Source organism: Cololabis saira, chromosome 6 (assembly GCF_033807715.1).
Source record: "Cololabis saira isolate AMF1-May2022 chromosome 6, fColSai1.1, whole genome shotgun sequence".
Classification (NCBI taxonomy): Eukaryota; Metazoa; Chordata; class Actinopteri; order Beloniformes; family Belonidae; genus Cololabis; species Cololabis saira.
Window position 1 is genome coordinate 40,703,922 of NC_084592.1, and position 18,063 is coordinate 40,721,984.

At 37.9% G+C, this 18,063-nt stretch overlaps 1 protein-coding gene across 2 annotated transcripts; it reads right to left on the bottom strand.

Annotated features, from left to right (window-relative positions):
- Nucleotides 1-259: 259 nt before the first annotated feature.
- On the bottom strand, nt 260-16,969 carry LOC133446546 (growth hormone-regulated TBC protein 1-A-like). 2 transcript variants are annotated; one of them, XM_061724591.1, is made up of 8 exons: nt 16,897-16,969; nt 15,634-15,779; nt 11,167-11,325; nt 7,613-7,737; nt 3,119-3,215; nt 1,767-1,939; nt 1,500-1,685; nt 260-445 (listed from the first exon to the last, which is right to left on the bottom strand). In XM_061724591.1, the coding sequence occupies exons 2-8, from the start codon at nt 15,725-15,727 to the stop codon at nt 350-352; spliced, it is 930 nt and encodes a 309-aa protein (XP_061580575.1). In that variant the 5' UTR covers nt 15,728-15,779; nt 16,897-16,969; the 3' UTR covers nt 260-349. The 2 variants fall into 2 exon arrangements, with proteins under 2 accessions (XP_061580575.1, XP_061580576.1); XM_061724592.1 differs by lacking the exon at nt 11,167-11,325.
- Nucleotides 16,970-18,063: the final 1,094 nt, after the last annotated feature.

Sequence of the window (18,063 nt, forward strand, 5' to 3'; positions counted from 1 at the left end):
TAGAAAAGCAGGAGACGGGCAAACGTCATTAGCAATTGGTCTTTATTCTCTTACAGAATCACATAAAATAAAACAACATAATTGACATTTCATATTCAGCTTATGTGGTAGACATTTTTTTCACCAACAAATGGATAAAAGGGACTATTTGATTTTTAACAAAATTTGAAACATAAGCTTAAATTCTGTAAATCAGGACAACAGAACTAAAATCTTTCTTTGTACAATTTTATTTGTTCCCCTCTTCCCAAATGGTTTTAATATCAAAAAGACAAAACAAAAAAACAGGCGGGACAGATTTTATTTATTTTCTATTTCTGGGGTTGAAGTGGACGTTGAACTTTGTGGGTCATCTCGATTCCTCCTCCAGGATTTGTCGTCTGCATTTGTCTCTCAGTTTATCGATAGTCGCCATCGACAGACTGCCGGGTTCCGTAAAGATCCGCTGAAAGAGAAATAAACACACCTGAAGGAAGAAATTCTAACCGGTGACAAAACATCTACTGAGCCTAAGTTTCATTTTCAATAGCAGTAGCTGGGAAAGCCATTATCAACCCAAAGAATAATGACAAATATCTACCGGGAAGACAGTATCCCATCTACTCACACCATTCAAGGCTCTGATTACCAGAGCTGGGTAGAGTAGCCAAAGATTGTACTCAAGTAAAAGTACTGTTACTTCAGAATAATATGACTCAAGTAGAAGTAAAAAGTAGTCATCCAAATAATTACTTGAGTAAAAGTAAAAAAGTACTTGGTGAAAAAACTACTCAAGTACTGAGTAACTGTTGAGTAACGTCTGATTTATTTTTTTAACACAACCATTCAAACAGACAAAAGTACAAAATAATCATCTTCAGGCAAATTAAATCAATAAAATAATAAAATAAATTAAAATTAACAAAAAATAGCTTAAATTAAAATAATCTTAAAGTAAATTCAAGTACTTTAATAAATAATAAAATAAATACAATAATAACAGAATAGAAAAATAAATTAAGCACAAGTAGCACAAAATTTCAAGCCTTTGTACTTTTCTTTTTTAACCAGGCAGAACTAGAACAAACATGAACTGATAGAAACTCTGTGTGTGTTTGAGTCTGTGTAAATGTGACAAAACATGCAAAAACAAACATTTTTCCCAAAGAATCACTCAGTGATGTCATGAGATTGACACGTACGTGGATAAAAGGGATAAAAGAAAAGTAACAGCTCAACGTAGCCTAATGTAGCGGAGTAAGAGTAACAGTTTCTTCTGCACAAATCTACTCAAGTAAAAGTAAAAAGTATAGTGATTCAAAACTACTCCTAAAAGTACAACATTTCCTAAAACTTACTCAAGTAAATGTAACGGAGTAAATATAACTCGTTACTACCCACCTCTGCTGATTACACATGATAAATTCCTACTCAGTGGACTGATAGCATTTGAAACAGGTGACCAGGAACAAGTATTTGAGTTGGACCAGACTCTTCCAGCGACGGCTCATGGATCTCACCTGCATGAAGGTGTGGCAGTCCAGGGTGAAGGCCCCCGAGCTGATCTGCCTGAAGCACTCGCACACGTCGGGTAGGGAGCGGCATCGCAGGATCTCCGCCTGGTGGTGCAGGACGAGGGTCAGAGCCACCCGGAACAGGACCTTGGATCCCTCGTAGAAAAGACAATCCCAGACCCGCAGAACCGTCTGTAGGTGCAGGGGAGGAAGACGGAAACCTGTGAGCTCCACGTTCTCGTTTCTGACATGGAATCCCAGCGTTTTCCTCACCTCGATGGGGAGGATGTCGATGTAGAGACAGATGAACCAGCGTGACGCCACCAGGGTCCATATGCCGGGGTACTGGGCCATGAGCTGGCCCACGGCCGGGGCCTTGGCCTTCACCAGCTCCCCGAGCACGTCCTGGTCGGCCTTCAGCCCCAGCATGGCGGGGCTGTAGTAGTCTACAGAATCACATGTTCGGATTAACATCTTGGATATCTAATCAAACTCTATGTAATATTATATTCAATTGAACTAATATTAGCTTGATTTAAAAAGAAAAACTGTTAAAAATGTATAGTCTAAAAAAGAATAACATGGAAATAATCCAGCGGAGCTGAGCAAGGAAAGATCAGGGAGACAGAGAACAGTGAAGGTGAAGAGCAGAGAACCGGGATGACAACGGACCAGCAGGGGAGCACCTTCAATGAATGACGTATTTTAAAACTTTTTCCATAAGGCACACCGCATTATAAGGCGCTACAGTAGAGGCTGGGGTTACGTTATGCATCCATTAGACCAAGGGTCGGCAACCCGCGGCTCCGGAGCCGCTTGGGAAAATAAATTACAAAAAAAAAAGTATTTAATTGAAGTGTATTTTATTTGTGTTAGTTCTTTAATATTTTAGTTCTAAATTGGAAGATTATAGTGATCTTGAAATATTAAAATAAATATATTTTATTGTTTTTCGTCGCTCAAAATAAACGCTCAATATTGATCCATATATAAGGCGCATCGGATTATAAGGCGCATGGTCAGCTTTTGAAAAAATCTAAGGCTTTTAGGTGCGCCTTATAGTGCGGAAAATACGGTATTAGGGCCAGGTAGGAAAAATTTAAAAACAATTTTGGAGGAGGAAGATTTTTTTTCATTATGCACTTCGAGAAAAAAGTCAAAATGTTGAGAAAAAAGTCGAAATGTTGAGAAAAAAGTCGAAATGTTGAGAAAAAAGTCGAAATGTCGAGAAAAAAGTCGAAATGTCGAGATTAATGTTAAAGTACAATTTTGAGAAAAAAGTCGAAATTTCGTGAATAAAGTTGAAATGATGAGACTTTATTCTTGAAATTCTATTTCAACAACGTCAACAAGAAACAACGTGAAATAAATGGTTTTTAATAATGTTATCAGTCTCTCACACTGGTTTTATAAGATCTTATTGATAATATCCCTTTGGCTCATTCAGATTTCTGTACATTGAGCGCTAAAAGTCCTCCAACAGAACAAAGACCCAAAACCCTCCACAGAACCATCATTCATTTTGACTTCTGTAAATATTTCAGTGACGTTAGTGTGTGTTTTCCGTCTTTAATGTATTTCAGGTGCTGATCTGTGCGTGTTCTCGTCCCGTCAGTCCCCGGTACCTGGGAGGATCCTGCCCAGCAGCGCGTCCAGGAGCCAGAACGACTGCTCCTCGTCTTTGGTGATGATGATGAGGTAACCCGCAATGAAATTCATCCCCTGAAAACCAAAATCTGTGATCATTGTTAATTGTATTAACAAATGCCGTGTTGTGTGATTTTTAATTGTTGTTGATATTGTGCGTCGTGTAATGTTGCTTGTATCTTTTTCTTGAGTCTTGCAGGTCCTTTCCAATGGAAATTAGCCTTTTGGCTACAATTGGGTGTATTTACATTTTAAAATGTTTATCAATGTACAATGTGCCTCTACACACAAAAAAAATACACAGTGCAAAAACTTGTTTCTAAGAAAGTAAAAACACCCTGTTTCAGGAAAATTATTTTGTTGGCAAAGATATTAAAATTTTTACTAGATTTAAAAATATTAGGATTATTTCTAGGTTGGCCGTTTTTGCAGTGCACATGAAAATAGAGCACAATTAAAGAAAACTCACTTGAAACTTTAAAGGGGACCTATTATGGCAACTAATACCTATTTTAAACAGGCCTTGAATGTCTTAAAAACAAGCTTTTGATTGTTTTTGCTAAATAAATAGAAATTCAGCCTCTAAACCATGTCTTTATCTTCCCATTCTCTAACCTCATTATCTATGCGGGATTCTGAGTGGGCGGGGCTATGATAATGAGGCTCTGTGCTGATTGGCTGCCTGAATGACGCGATACACCGCTATGAAAAAATGGCGGAAGCTCCGGCCGGCGGAGTTAGTTGTGGGCGTAGTTTCACGCATCGGAGGCCAATCGATGTAAATCGCGCCCGTCGTTACGTAACGACGGGCGCAGAATTATTCATTATTCACTCATACACATTCTCTCTGGTGGTGGTAAGCTACGTTTTGTAGCCACAGCTGCCCTGGGGCAGACTGACAGAAGCGTGGCTGCCATATCGCGCCAAACGGCCCCTCCGACCACCACCAACATTCATACACATTCACACGGGGCAAGGTGGGTAAGGTACATATATAGGTAGATATACATATATATAGGTAACATATATGTTAAAGCAAGAGAAAACTTGTTTTTCATAATAGGTCCCCTTTAAATAAGGCATTTTTGACTAGATTGAGAAATATTAGGTTTATTTTTAGGTTGGCTGTTTTTACAGTGCACATGAAAATAGAGCACAATTCAAGAAAACTCACTTCAAACTATAAATGTAAACCTATTATGACTCGTTACAAGCCTAAGAGGGCTATGTTAACGACGTAAGACACTAAAACGGATTTGAGGCGAACAAATCAACCTGAGACTGAAGTTGAGACGTTCAGTTTCTGTTTCAGCAGCTGAATTTTTCAGTATTTTGACAACAGACTAAAGATGCGGGACGACCAGACGTGAAGCGAGCTGGAATAACCAAAACATACCTGTCAGTGATTAAATAGAAACTCATCGCCTTCAAAGGTCAAAAGGCAGAGGTGGGTAGTAACGAGTTACATTTACTTCGTTACATTTACTTGAGTAAGTTTTGGGAAATTTTGTACTTTTGGGAGTAGTTTTGAATCACTATACTTTTTACTTTTACTTGAGTAGATTTGTGAAGGAGAAACTGTTCCTCTTACTCCGCTACATTAGGCTACGTTGAGCTGTTACTTTTCTTTTATCCCTTTTATCCGCGTACGCGTCAATCTCATGACATCACTGGGTGATTCTTTGGGAAAAATGTTTGTTTTTGCATGTTTTGTCACATTTACACAGACTCAAACACACACAGAGTTTCTATGAGTTCATGGGCTTGTTCTAGTTCTGCCTGGTTAAAAAAGAAAAGTACAAAGGCTTGAAATTTTGTGCTACTTCTGCCTAATTAATTTTTTTATTCTGTTATTTTATTATTTATTAAAGTACTTGAATTTACTTTAAGATTATTTTAATTTAAGCTATTTTTTATTTTTTATTAATTTTAATTTATTTTATTATTTTATTGATTTAATTTGCCTGAAGATGATTATTTTGTACTTTTGTCTATTTGAATGGTTGTGTTAAAAAAAAATGAGACGTTACTCAACAGTTACTCAGTACTTGAGTAGTTTTTTCACCAAGTACTTTTTTACTTTTACTCAAGTAATTATTTGGATGACTACTTTTTACTTCTACTTGAGTCATATTATTCTGAAGTAACAGTACTTTTACTTGAGTACAATTTTTGGCTACTCTACCCACCTCTGTCAAAAGGTCGAGGAGGTTAAAGGAGGCAGGATTATTTCCTTCATGAAGAGCCGGCACCAGCTCCTCAGAGAGAAAAGGGCGAAGATGTAAACGAGCAGCACCGGGTCCGGTTACCGGTACCAGGACCGGTGCCGGAACCCTGCTGGTCCTATCAGAACCCTGGTGGTCCTAGAACAGGGGTCGGCAACCCAAAATGTCAAAGAGCCATATTGGACCAAAAACACAAAAAAACAAATATGTCTGGAGCCGCAAAAAATGAAAAGTCTTGTATAAGCCTTAGAATGAAGACAACAGATGCTGCATGTCTCTATATTAGTTATAACTGGGTCCTCGGCTGCAAATGTAGCATGAAAATGTCTTTCCACATGACTCTTTTTGTTACCCGAATCTACGGGAGAGTATTAGGGCCAGGCAGGAGAAAAATTAAAATAATATTTTAGAGGAGCAAGATTTTTTTTTCATTATGCACTTCAAGAAAAAAGTTGAAATGTTGAGAAAAATGTCGAGATTAATGTTGAAGTACAATTTCGAGAAAAAAGTCGAAATGTCGAGAGAAAAGTCGAAATGTCAAGAAAAAAGTAAAAATGTTGAGAAAAAGTTGAAATGTTGAGAAAAAAGTTGAAATGTTGAGAAAAAAGGCAAAGTTTCGACTTTATTCTTGAAATTGTATTTCAACATTAATCTTGACATTTCGACTTTTTTCTCGATATTTCGACTTTTTGTGCAATAAAAGTGCATAATGAAATGAAAACAAAAAGAAAGATAATATTTTAGAGGAGGAAGATTTTTTTTTTCATTATGCACTTCGAGAAAAAAGTCGAAATGTCGAGATTAATGTTGAAGTACAATTTCGAGAAAAAAGTCTAAATGTCAAGAAAAATGTCTAAATGTCGAGAAAAAAAATTCCAAATGTCGAGAAAAAAGTCGAAAATTTCGACTTTATTCACGAAATTTTGACTTTATTCTTGAAATCGTATTTCAACATTAATCTCAACATTTCGACTTTTTTCTCGAAGTGCACAATAAAATTTTTTTTCCCCTCTCAAATATTTTTTCTCCTGCATGGCCCTGATACTCTTCCGTACAAATCTTCGTTAACAGAAATGTTGCAATGTAATATTTATTGTACACATTTTTACAGCATTGGAAAACGTTAAGAATGTTTGTGTCATGTTTTCCTACAGAAACCATATTAAAATTAAAAATATATTTCCCTCCCCCATCGATTTCCATTTTCAAACATTTTTTAAAAAGCTCCAGGAGCCACTAGGGCGTCGCTAAAGCTCTAGAGCCGCGGGTTTCCGATCCCCAGTACTCGAGTTGTAAAAAAAAATCAGGGGGGATGGTGGATTTTATCATATGGGGACAGATAATTTGTGCTGATTAGAAATAATATAATATATTCCAAATAATAGCACTGACCAAAACACCTGCAGAAATACTGCAGGAATGACATAGCAGCAGTTAAATGCAGCCTTCTGTAAGCTTTAAATATCCACTGGGCTTACATCAAATACATCAAAACACAACAATAAAAAACAGTTTTCTGAACTTATCAATATGACTCTGTCCTTCACAGGATAAGTAAAATGGATCACTGCAAAAACTCAAAATCTTAACAAGAATATTTGTCTTATTTCTAGTTAAAATGTCTCATTTTAGTAAAAAAAAAAAATCTCATTACACTTAAAACAAGAATCATCACTGGAAAAAAAAAACAATTTTCACCTGTTTCAAGTAGATTTTCACTTGAAATAAGTAGAAAAATCTGCCAGTGGAACAAGATTTATTTGCTTGTAATGAGAAGATAAATCTTGTCCCACTGGCAGATTTTCCTAATTATTTCAAGTGGAAATTGACTTGAAACAGGTGAAAATTGTCAAATAAGTTATTTTTCTGGTGTTATTTTTCTGGTGATGACTCTAAATGTTGAAATAGCAGTAAAACCACATTCATTGATGAAATGACATAAGGGATGGAAAGGGGGGATGGCAATTTTACTGGGGGGATGATTTGGACCGTTTTTATTTCAGGGGGGATGCCACCCCCCCCCCCCCTCATCCCCCCTCAACTCCAGTACTGCCGATCCCTGTCCTAGAAGAACCCTGTTGGTCCTAGCAGAACCCTGTAACCTGGACACTCTGGACCGGAACCCCCGTGGGAGCACCTTTCCCTGCCGGTTCAGAACCAGACCCGTACCACTAGTGAGGTCATGTGGTTCCGGTCCAGAGTGCAGCTCCCCTTCATGCAGGTTCTGCAGCCGGCCCGTTTCCTCACCTGACAGTACCCCACCGCCTTGTTGTGGAGCCCGTAGGCCAGCAGAACCCTGAACAGCGCCTCCTGCAGGCCCGGTTCCGCTCGGGTCTGGAAGAAGATGTTGTCGGGGAAGGTCCGATGCAGGTCTGCCCAGAAACGATAAAAGTTCTGTTGCTGAGGTTGAAGATTGAGAGGTGAATGAGCTCAAATTCAATGAACTGGTGGACTGCACAGATTATGTTCAAAATCAACAATAACACGCTGCCAGACTGAATCCAAAACATGTTTAATTTAAGACAAAGCCATTCCAACCTCAGAGGGGAGAGCAGATACAGGAAATCAAAAATCAGAAACAACACCAAACAATTGGTGCGTCCGAAATGCCATACTAAACAGTATATACTAAAAAGTATACTTAAGTTCGGCACACTTTTGAGTACCGTATCTTCCGCACTATGAGGCGCACCTAAAAGCCTTCAATTTTTTCAAAAGCTGACCATGCGCTTTATAATCCGGTGCGCCTTATATATGGATCAATGTTCGATTTTCTTCAGATATTTTTCTTTTCTTACATTGCTCCATACTTGGCCTTGCTGGGGTTGAAAGTCGCGATGACTGGATGGCGTTTTGGATACCAGCTTTTATGACATTTATTTTGAGCGACGAAAAACAATAAAATATATTTATTCTAATATGTCAAGATCACAATAATCTTCCAATTTAGAACTAAAATATTAAAGAACTAACACAAATAAAATACACTTCAATTTAATACTAGACCCTTAGTCTAATGGATGCATAACATAACCCCAGCCTCTACTGTAGCGCCTTATAATGCGGTGCGCCTTATAGTGCGGAAAATATGGTAAATATCAGTAGTCTGCATTAATTCGGTACTACTCAGAGCCAAACGGCACTTCCTGCTGCTGTGACAGGAGTTGTTACCATGGTAACAACTCCTGTCACAGCAGCAGTAGCAACACCGCTCTTTCCCGTTTATCCTGGCCCAAACAAGATGACATTATATAATATTATTATATACGAATATTATAATATTAATATTATATAATAATATTATTATACTTAATATTATACTTATGACATATATGTATCTGCGTATCACTTAGCAACCAAACACCGCTGCATTGCCTTGTGGGAAGTTTCTGCTTAGCTAGTGTCCATCAATCCACAGTGATAAATTTCTCCAGAATGAGTATGGATAGTGCATACTATTGTGTACGTACTAATGTTTCGGACGCACTTAAAAATCTCACATACTATTTTAGCAACTCATTAGGGTGGAAGTATGCAATTTCGGACGCAGCCTGAGATGCTACAGTGGCAGCGATGGATGTATGGAATAAATTGGAGAGGGATTTGAAATCATGTAGAACCTTAATGTTATTTAAAAAAACATTGAAAAGAAGGATGATTTCTCTATACCAAAGTAATGAGTGGTGATGCTTACTATGTTGATTTGGGTATTTATTTAATTGGTGATTTGATTTGATTATTCAAGGATGAAGGAAACATGTAGACTGCACCTTTTTTTTTCTTTCTTATTTCTCGAGGAATCTTTGTTATCCCCATGGAGGCAATTTGTTTTACTGGCAGTCTTATCTCTTACTTCTTGCTTTTATTTCATTACTTTAAATAATCCTTTTGAGGGTAGGCAATGAATAAGCTTTGCTTCAGCCTACACCTTTTTCGGTCTATGGAATATGTCTGGAGCCACAAAAAATGAAAGGTCTTGTATAAGCCTTATGAAGGCAAATGGCAAAAGGCGAAATGTAGAGAAAAAAGTTGAAATGTTGAGAAAAAAGTCGAAATGTCGAGAAAAAAGTCAAAATGTCAAGAAAAAAGTCAAAATGACGAGAAAAAAGTTGAAATGTTGAGGAAATAGTCATAATTTAGAGAAAAAAGTCTAAATGACGAGAAAAAAGTTGAAAAGTTGAGAAAAAAGTCGAAATGTCGAGATTAAAAAGGAAGAAAAAAAGAAGAAAAAATAAAAGAAAAAAGAAAAAAAAGAAAAAAAAGGAAGAAAAAAAAGAAAAAAGAATAGAAAAAAAGGAAAAAAAGAAGAAAAAAAGGAAAAAAAAAGGTCAAACATTTTTGAAAAAGCTCCAGGGAGCCACTAGGGCGGCTCTAGAGCAGTGGGTTGCCGACACCTGGGGCCTGTACTACGAAGCAAGTTCAACATACCCAGGATATATTTTCCTTATCCAGATTCACTAACCCGGACAATTGCAATCACGCTAAGCGGTCACACGACGGCGGTTATCAACTCGGTATATCAACCCAGGTTTCTCCAATCTGGATATGAGCGCGTGCACATAAAAGGGGCGGTGTTTTCAGCGCATGACCAATCGCAAGCATGGAGAAGTCCGCTGTCAGAGCCGCTTATTTCAGTAGCGAAGAGCAAACAATAATTTTACGGAAATATGATGAGTATAGGCATATAATACAGGCAAAAAGCAACACAGTTGCAGCTGCAAAATGCAGGAAAGACAGCTGGCATATTATTCTGGGAATCTTAATCTTAAACTGTAAACCATGATCAGCAATATTAAAATAATAAAAGGCTTGCAATATTTCAGTTGATTTGTAATGAATCCAGAATGTATGACATTTTTTTGTTTTGTGTTTGCATTACAGAAAATCACAATATTCTAATTTTCTGAGACAGTCCTGTATATATTGGTTCTATAACTATTGTTGTTGACCGATAACTTGTGCTGATGCTGTATGAAGGAATTGGGTTTTTTTATTTATTTTATTTAATTTTTTATTTTTTCAGGAGGGGGGTATTTAGTATTTCAAAGTGACTTCTCAGAATGTTCGAGGGACGAAATTGGAAATCCCTTTTTTGCTATCCCCTTACAAATGCATCTTCTTTTTCATTTCTTCTTGATTTATTTATTTAATTGGTATTAGTTTTGGATTGACTGTACATCGGATTTTGGGTGATGATTTGTTTTACTTATTCATTGATTGATTTATTTTTTATTTTCTCCTCCACCTCTTTTTTTCCTTTTTTTTGGGATCGTTCATACAGGTACTCATCAGGGAAAGCAAAGGGGTTTTGGCGGTCCCTGAATACGCGTTCTCTTCGGAGGGATCCTCTCACGATCCGCGCACCGAGCTCCACTGGATTCATTTTCCAAGAGAGCTGATTGGTCAGTGGGCGGTGCTTTTATACCCGGCGATCTGTATCTCGAACATAACCTGCTCCGGAGCAGGTTAGCTGTTCAGCATAAGTTACCATGGCGATGTACCCCGGTGAGAAGTGAACCACCGTCGTAGTCCTGAAAACCCAGGGTTAAACCTGAAGTTACCTCGCTAACCCCAAATCCCGCTTCGTAGTACAGGCCCCTGGTCTAGATGTTATTTGTATATTGGAAACTTTTTTGTAATGTTTTCTTGTGTATTCGTTTCCTTGTAATTTTTTATTTTATTTTTAATTTTGTAAAAGCTATTTTGATTTTATAGTTTGTCTTATTTTTATTCTTTTTTTGTGATGTCATAACCAAAATAAACTAAACTAAACTAAAAAAAAAAGTGAGGCGCTGTTGGACCTGTGTGGATGGTTTCCCGCAGCCTGGCGTCGGGCTCCGTCGCCAGCAGGGCCCGGTAATGACCCGGGTTCAGGTCCAGTTGCTCCTGGGCGCCGCTGGCTGCCATCCAGATCCGGGCCCGGTGCTCGTTGGGAACGCCTTTACGCACAAACCGCTTCACTATGACAGCAATATGTTCAAATAAACCAAACAAGGTCTGAATTTCATTTCATTTCATTTTCATTCATTCTTTATTTCATTCAAAAATAAAACAACAAACTATTCAATACAAACACAAACGTTCCTAAATTGTGAATGAAAGGGAGCAAAAAGAAGAAGAATCTTATCTAATCTGCGCCTTTTTCCCAAGAAATAAATTTACAAATAACGTAAATTAAAAATTTAAAAAACGAAGTAAATAAAAAACTAAAATAAAATTACCGCCGGCTATGGGTATGTCAATCAAACTTAACTATCATTTTTCATTATATTCCCTTAACATACAGGCTTTAATTGTTCTTTTGAATGTAATGTTTGATTTGGATTCTTTGTTTTCTTTATTCAGATTGTTCCATAAACTGATTCCATTCACAGAAACACAACGTTCTATCAATTTAGTCCTGAATCTTGGTTTTTTAAGTTATACTTGCTTTCTCCTTTTTCAAATCTTTTCTGAATGTTGATTGGTAAAGTTTTTTTATGAGCTTTAAACATGATTTGCAGAATACTATAGTCTACTAATTCATGAAATTTCAACAATTGTAACTGAAGGAATAATGGATTTGTTGGATCTCTATATCGTTTTCTACTGATTATTCTTATGGCTCTTTTTTGCAAAATGAAAATTGACTGAATATATGTTTTACAGGCATTTCCCCAAATTTAAATAAATAAATTAAAAAAAATGTAAACCGGTCACCTGTTGATTGCCTCAGGGCTCCATCATTGGCCCAAATTGTTTATTCTCTTTATTAATGATATTTGTTATGTTTCTGATAAGTCAAATGTATTATATTTGCCGATGACACAAATTTGTACTCCTCCGGGAGAAATTTAGAAGATCTTTTGCACACTGTTGAACAAGAGCTTGGAGTGCTCAAAACTTGGTTTGATGTTAAATTATCTCTTAATATAAAGAAAACTACATTTATGGTATTTGGAAACCAACCTGGAAGTAATAAATTAAAAATCTTTAATACTGAAATTGGAAGGGTTTGGGAGACCAAATTCCTCTGGGTTGTGATCGATCATAAACTTAACTGGAAAAAACATGTTGAATATGTAAAAGGGGAAATCTCAAAATCAATAGCAATCATGTACAAAACCAAAGACATGCTAAATCGTAAAAGTTTATACTTAATTTACTGTTCGCTGATACTTCCTTATTTAACTTTACTACAAAAACGAGCTATACGCATAATAAATAAAGCGGGATATTATGATCATACTAATCCATTATTTTTAAATCCTCATATTCTGAAGTTTAGGGACTTGGTTTATTATAGAACAATGCAAATCATGTTTAAAGCGAAAAATAAAACACTACCAGACAGTGTGCAGAAGATTTTCATAGCATCTAAGAGTAAATATGAGTTAATAGATGGATGAAGATTTTTGTTACCAAAAGCGATAAAAGAAGTTAAAAGAAGATGTATTTCTTTTAAAGGGGTCCAGCTGTGGAATAGTGTTGATCTCAAACTTAAGCAATGGGAGTTATGGCTGTAATTGAAAAAAGGGGAAAAGAGATATGTATGTGTGTGTACGGTATATGCATCTATGTGTGTACATGTTTGTATGCAAGTGTACAGTATACGTATATATTATATGTTTGGTTTTTTTCTTCACACTTGACACCATGTATTGTGTAGTTTTAAGTTGTGTAGTAGGTGGGCATTAATAAGCTCTGCTTCTGCCTGAGCCTTTTTCAGTCAAATTGTAAAATTAGTCTCTTCCTTGTTGCCTTGAAAGCTATATATGACTGAAATAAACTTAAAGGGGACCTATTATGAAAAACACGTTTTCTCTTGCTTTAACATATATAAAGTGGTCTCCCCTCAGCCTGCCAACTCAGAGAAGGAGGAAAGCAACCAAATTCTGCAGGGTCTGTTCAGCCGCCCGGATGAGCCGTTCAGTCGGATGTGGCTTCTACGAGCCGTTCAGATTCTGCTGATTTTCGTTACGTAACCAAATTGCAAACCACGCCCAAAACTAAACACTGTGTCCTAACTGCATGCGAGCGTCCGACTATCGCTTCGTACTGCGTGACATCGGACGCTCTCTGTCCATCTCCCTCCAGCAGCTGCCACTTTATTGAGGTTTTTGTAGTGAAATGAAGAGGAATCATAGAGATAACTTCTCATTTCAACTAACTGGATCAGCCGTTCCTCATCCATGACTGTTTCCTACAGCGCTTTCAACTGGCTTTCAACGCGAGCGACAGGAAGAAAATAGAAGCAGGACGTCCGACAAATGTTCAGCTCAAAACGGCGCGCTGCGTCTGTTACAACCAAAAATGTAATAACGGCCAATAACGTAATAACTGCCAATAACGTAATAATTTTGGCCTTTTCAAATGTAATAAAGCCAATAGTGTAATAATGTGCCAATAATGTAATAAAACTTTTGAGCCAATAACTTTTAAGCCAATTTCAAAATGTAATAACTGGTGCCGATAATGTAATAACACATAAATATGACAGCAGCTCTTGGAAATAAAGGTTTTTTTTGCAGTTATTGGGCAGTTAGACGTTCTTGTCTAAACAGGCAATTTTTCATGTGTACCATCATGCATATACCATAAAATTAGTGTCTCGTTGAGGGTGTTGAGGTGTCAAATGAATTCACCATATATTTTCCTGGACTTGCATTATTATTTATTTCCAATCCCAAAATCTGAACTGCAGTGTACTATAGTCCACTATAGGCTACCTATTTTTGATTAGCAAACTGCACAAAAACTTAACAAAAGCCTTTATTTCCAAGAGCTGCTGTCATTTTTATGTGTTTATACATTATCGGCACCAGTTATTACATTTTGAAAGTTTTTTTTTAATACCAGGCCAATAACGTAATAACCAGCCAATAATGTAATGCCTTATTACATTATCGGCAAAAAGTTATTACGTTATTGACTCAAAAGTTTTATTACATTATTGGCACATTTTTACACTATTGGCTTTATTACATTTGAAATGGCCAAAATTATTACATTATTGGCAGTTATTACGTTATTGGCCGTTGTTACGTTTTTGGTTGTAACATGCGTCGCTGCGGCCAGTTAGGACAGTCCAATAGAAAATAAAGCAATGGAATTGATTTTGTCGCTGACGCTCGCTCGCATCGCATGCAGTTATGACACGGTGTAAATAACTCCGCCGGCCGGAGCTTCCACCATTTTTTCGTAGCGGTGTATCGCGTCATTCAGGCAGCCAATCAGCACAGAGCCTCATTATCATAGCCCCGCCCACTCAGAATCCTGCATAGATAACAAGGTTAGAGAATGGGATGATAAAGACATGGTTTAGAGGCTGAATTTCTAATTTCCATCCATCCATCCATCCATCCATCCATCCATCCATCCATCCATCGTCCGCCGCTTTATCCATTTCCGGGTCGCGGGGGCAGCAGCCTCAGCAGGGATGCCTAGACTTCCTTCACCCCAGACACTTCCTCCAGCTCTTCCTCCAGCTCTTCCTCCAGCACTTCCTCCAGCTCTTCCTCCAGCTCTTCCTCCAGCTCTTCCGGGGGGAGTCCGAGGCGTTCCCAGGCCAGCCGAGAGACATAGTCTCTCCAGCATGTCCTGGGTCTTCCCCGGGGTCTCCTCCCGGTGGGACATGTCTGGAACACCTCCCTAGGGAGGAGGGACATGCCTGGAACACCTCCCTAGGGAGGCGTCCAGGAGGATCCGGTACAGATGCCCAAGCCACCTCAGCTGACTCCTCTCAATGTGAAGGAGCAGCGGCTCGACTCTGAGCTCCTCCCGGGTGACCGAACTCCTCACCCTATCTCTAAGGGAGCGTCCAGCCACCCTGCGGAGGAAACTCATCTCGGCCGCTTGTATCCGCGATCTTGTCCTTTCGGTCACTACCCAAAGTTCATGACCATAGGTGAGGGTAGGGGCGTAGATTGACCGTTAAATCGAGAGCTTCGCCTTTCGACTCAGCTCCCTCTTTACCACGACGGTCCAGTACATCGACCGCATAACTGCGGACGCTGCACCGATCCGTCTGTCAATCTCTCGCTCCATCGTTCCCTCACTCGTGAACAAGATCCCGAGATACTTGGAATTTCTAATTTATTTAGCAAAAACGAATCAAAATCTTGTTTTTAAGACATTCAAGGCCTTTTCAAAATAGACATTAGATGCCATAATAGGTCCCCTTTAAACTAAACTAAACTGTCGAGACACATCGCTGGGTTTGTGTCGGAGCACCAGAACCACACTTATGTTTGTGTTAGTGGTACCTTTGAGGTTTGTGTTAGTGGTACCTGTGAGGTTCTTCTCCACGCCGGGCCTGTCCTGCAGCAGCTTGGACCACCTCTCAGACCGTCTCTCCAGGACCGACACGTACTCGTGCATCATCTCTTTGTACGGCTCGAAGTCCTGGCTCCTCTGGAAGCCGTACGGGTCGATCCTGCCGGGACAGAACACGACCCATGAGTTCTGGTACCTCACTCCCTCTCTCTCCGGACGGGTCAGGTTTCTGCGGCGGGGCGATCAAATGCCACGGCTGCATGAACAGTTGCGTATTAAGTTACTTTTCTGTGGGTTAAGCAGCAAATAGTCTCGGTCAAGATCAGAAAATAGATTTAAACTCCTGTATGTTTTTATTTCCAACATATTGGGCCTCGGAGAGACTGAGTTTTGTGTGTGTGTGTGTTATATATATATATATATATATATAGATATATGTGTGTGTATATATTAGGGCTGGGCGATTTTGGAAAAAAATAAAATCCCGATTTTTTTCTCTGAAAACCCGATTTTCGATTTTCGATTTCGATTTCGATTTTTTTGGTAAAACTACAAAAGACAATGGAAAAAATTGTTTCTGTATTTTTAAAGAAAAATAGCAAACAAATTTCCCTATTGGGAATGAAGTGCAACTGAAAGATACTGTAAATCCTCCTTGAGTTTAGTAAAGTGACAACATTTACAATTTTCTTGACCAAACTAGACAAGCTCTGTCTGTAATCCAGCTGCAAAAAAAGCGATTTTCTGATTTCATTTTTTTAACATCGATTTTGATTAATAAATCCGATTTAGATTTAAAATCGATTAATCGCACAGCCCTAGTATATATATATATATATATATATATATATATATATATATATATATACATATATATACATATATATATATATACATATATATATATATATATATATATATATATATATATATATATATATATGTATATATATATATATGTATATATATGTATATATATATATATATATATATATATATATATATATATATATATATATATATATATATATATATATATATATATATGTGTATATATATATATATATATATACATGTGTATATATATATATATATATATATATATATATATATATATATATATATATATATATATATATGTATATATATATATATGTATATATATGTATATATATATATATATATATATATATATATATATATATATATATATATATATATATATATATATATGTGTGTGTGTGTATGTGCATGCGTTCGACATGAGGACGTGTCACCTGGTTCGTCTCTCTCCTCGTCTCCTTCCATCAACACACAACGATCACTGAAATAGCTCAGAACTTACAAAAGTAACAAATAACAATATTTTACGGGGTATTTATAAAAATGAGACATTTTTCAAGGAACAACAAAGCTGGGAGGTTTTTAGCAGCAACTTTCCCAGTAAAGATAAAAAGGTCACCATCGAGGAAGCGGCAGGTATTTACACTAAAGAAGGAAGGGTGAAGTCAGGAGTAACTTGTAACGACTCGCCACAAAGATGCTCTCATGGAAAAGCACCAGTCAGTCAGTAATTACCCGGCACTGTTGTCAGGACACGCCCGGGCCCGGGTCATCTCCCCCTCCATGGGCCGCCGGGGCGGCAGGGCTGGATCCACCGAGCTGCAAACCACCTGCAACAAGAGGTTATCTCATCTGGGCTGGAGAGAGGACGGGCGGCTGCGCAGGTAAATAACAAAGATCTGAGTTTCAGTGTCTCACCTTACAGAGGGAGGAGGGGCCGCATCCACAGGTGTGTGTGTGTGTGTGTGTGTGTGTGTGTGTGTGTGTGCTCTGATTACACACAAAACAACCACAGGAACAGAAGCAGAAGTGTTTGCTCTTCATGTCCTCTCAGGTAGGATCTAACTTCAGGTGTCATTAATATTCAAACTACAAAAAACAAACAACAAAGGTCAAGAAGGTTAGAAGGTCCAGCTGCATCAGTGCTGGTCAGACTGCTGAGAGTCCAGTTGGACACAGGTGCTGCCCAGCCAGTGCTAGAATATACTTTTTTATTCTATTCTTTTTAATATATAAGAAAGCTACGTCTAAAAGTGTGTGCAGCTTACTAGATGCAGAAGCGCTGATTAAAGAGCTGAGTCTTTAGCTTGCTTATTGAATTATGACACTCGGGTGTCTCCAATCTTCAGTCAATAACTGTTTTTAAAAGGTTAAAAGTGGTCAGTCTGCTGTTTGGTATCGTGGTGTCCACCAATGGCAGCTGGTGCTAAAAATGTTTTGAGCCCAGAAAAAATATAGAAAAACAAGGCCCTGTTTTATTATTGTTTTATTGTTGGCTTTGTGTCGAACACAACAAAACCCATCAAATTAAAAGCATCAAAATATAAAACACACAGCAAAACAATGTGTTCGAGAGGGAACAGGAGGAAGCAGAACGCTTA

What these genes read in the sequence shown, in the direction of transcription:
- LOC133446546 (XM_061724591.1), bottom strand. Translation starts at nt 15,727, where the DNA reads ATGATGCACGAGTACGTGTCGGTCCTGGAGAGACGGTCTGAGAGGTGG. An exon ending in CGTGGAGAAGAACCTCACAG is followed by an intron (nt 11,326 to 15,633) that starts GTACCACTAACA and finishes TTGCTGTCATAG; the next exon opens with TGAAGCGGTTTGTGCGTAAA. An exon ending in ACTGCCACACCTTCATGCAG is followed by an intron (nt 446 to 1,499) that starts GTGAGATCCATG and finishes TTTCTCTTTCAG; the next exon opens with CGGATCTTTACGGAACCCGG.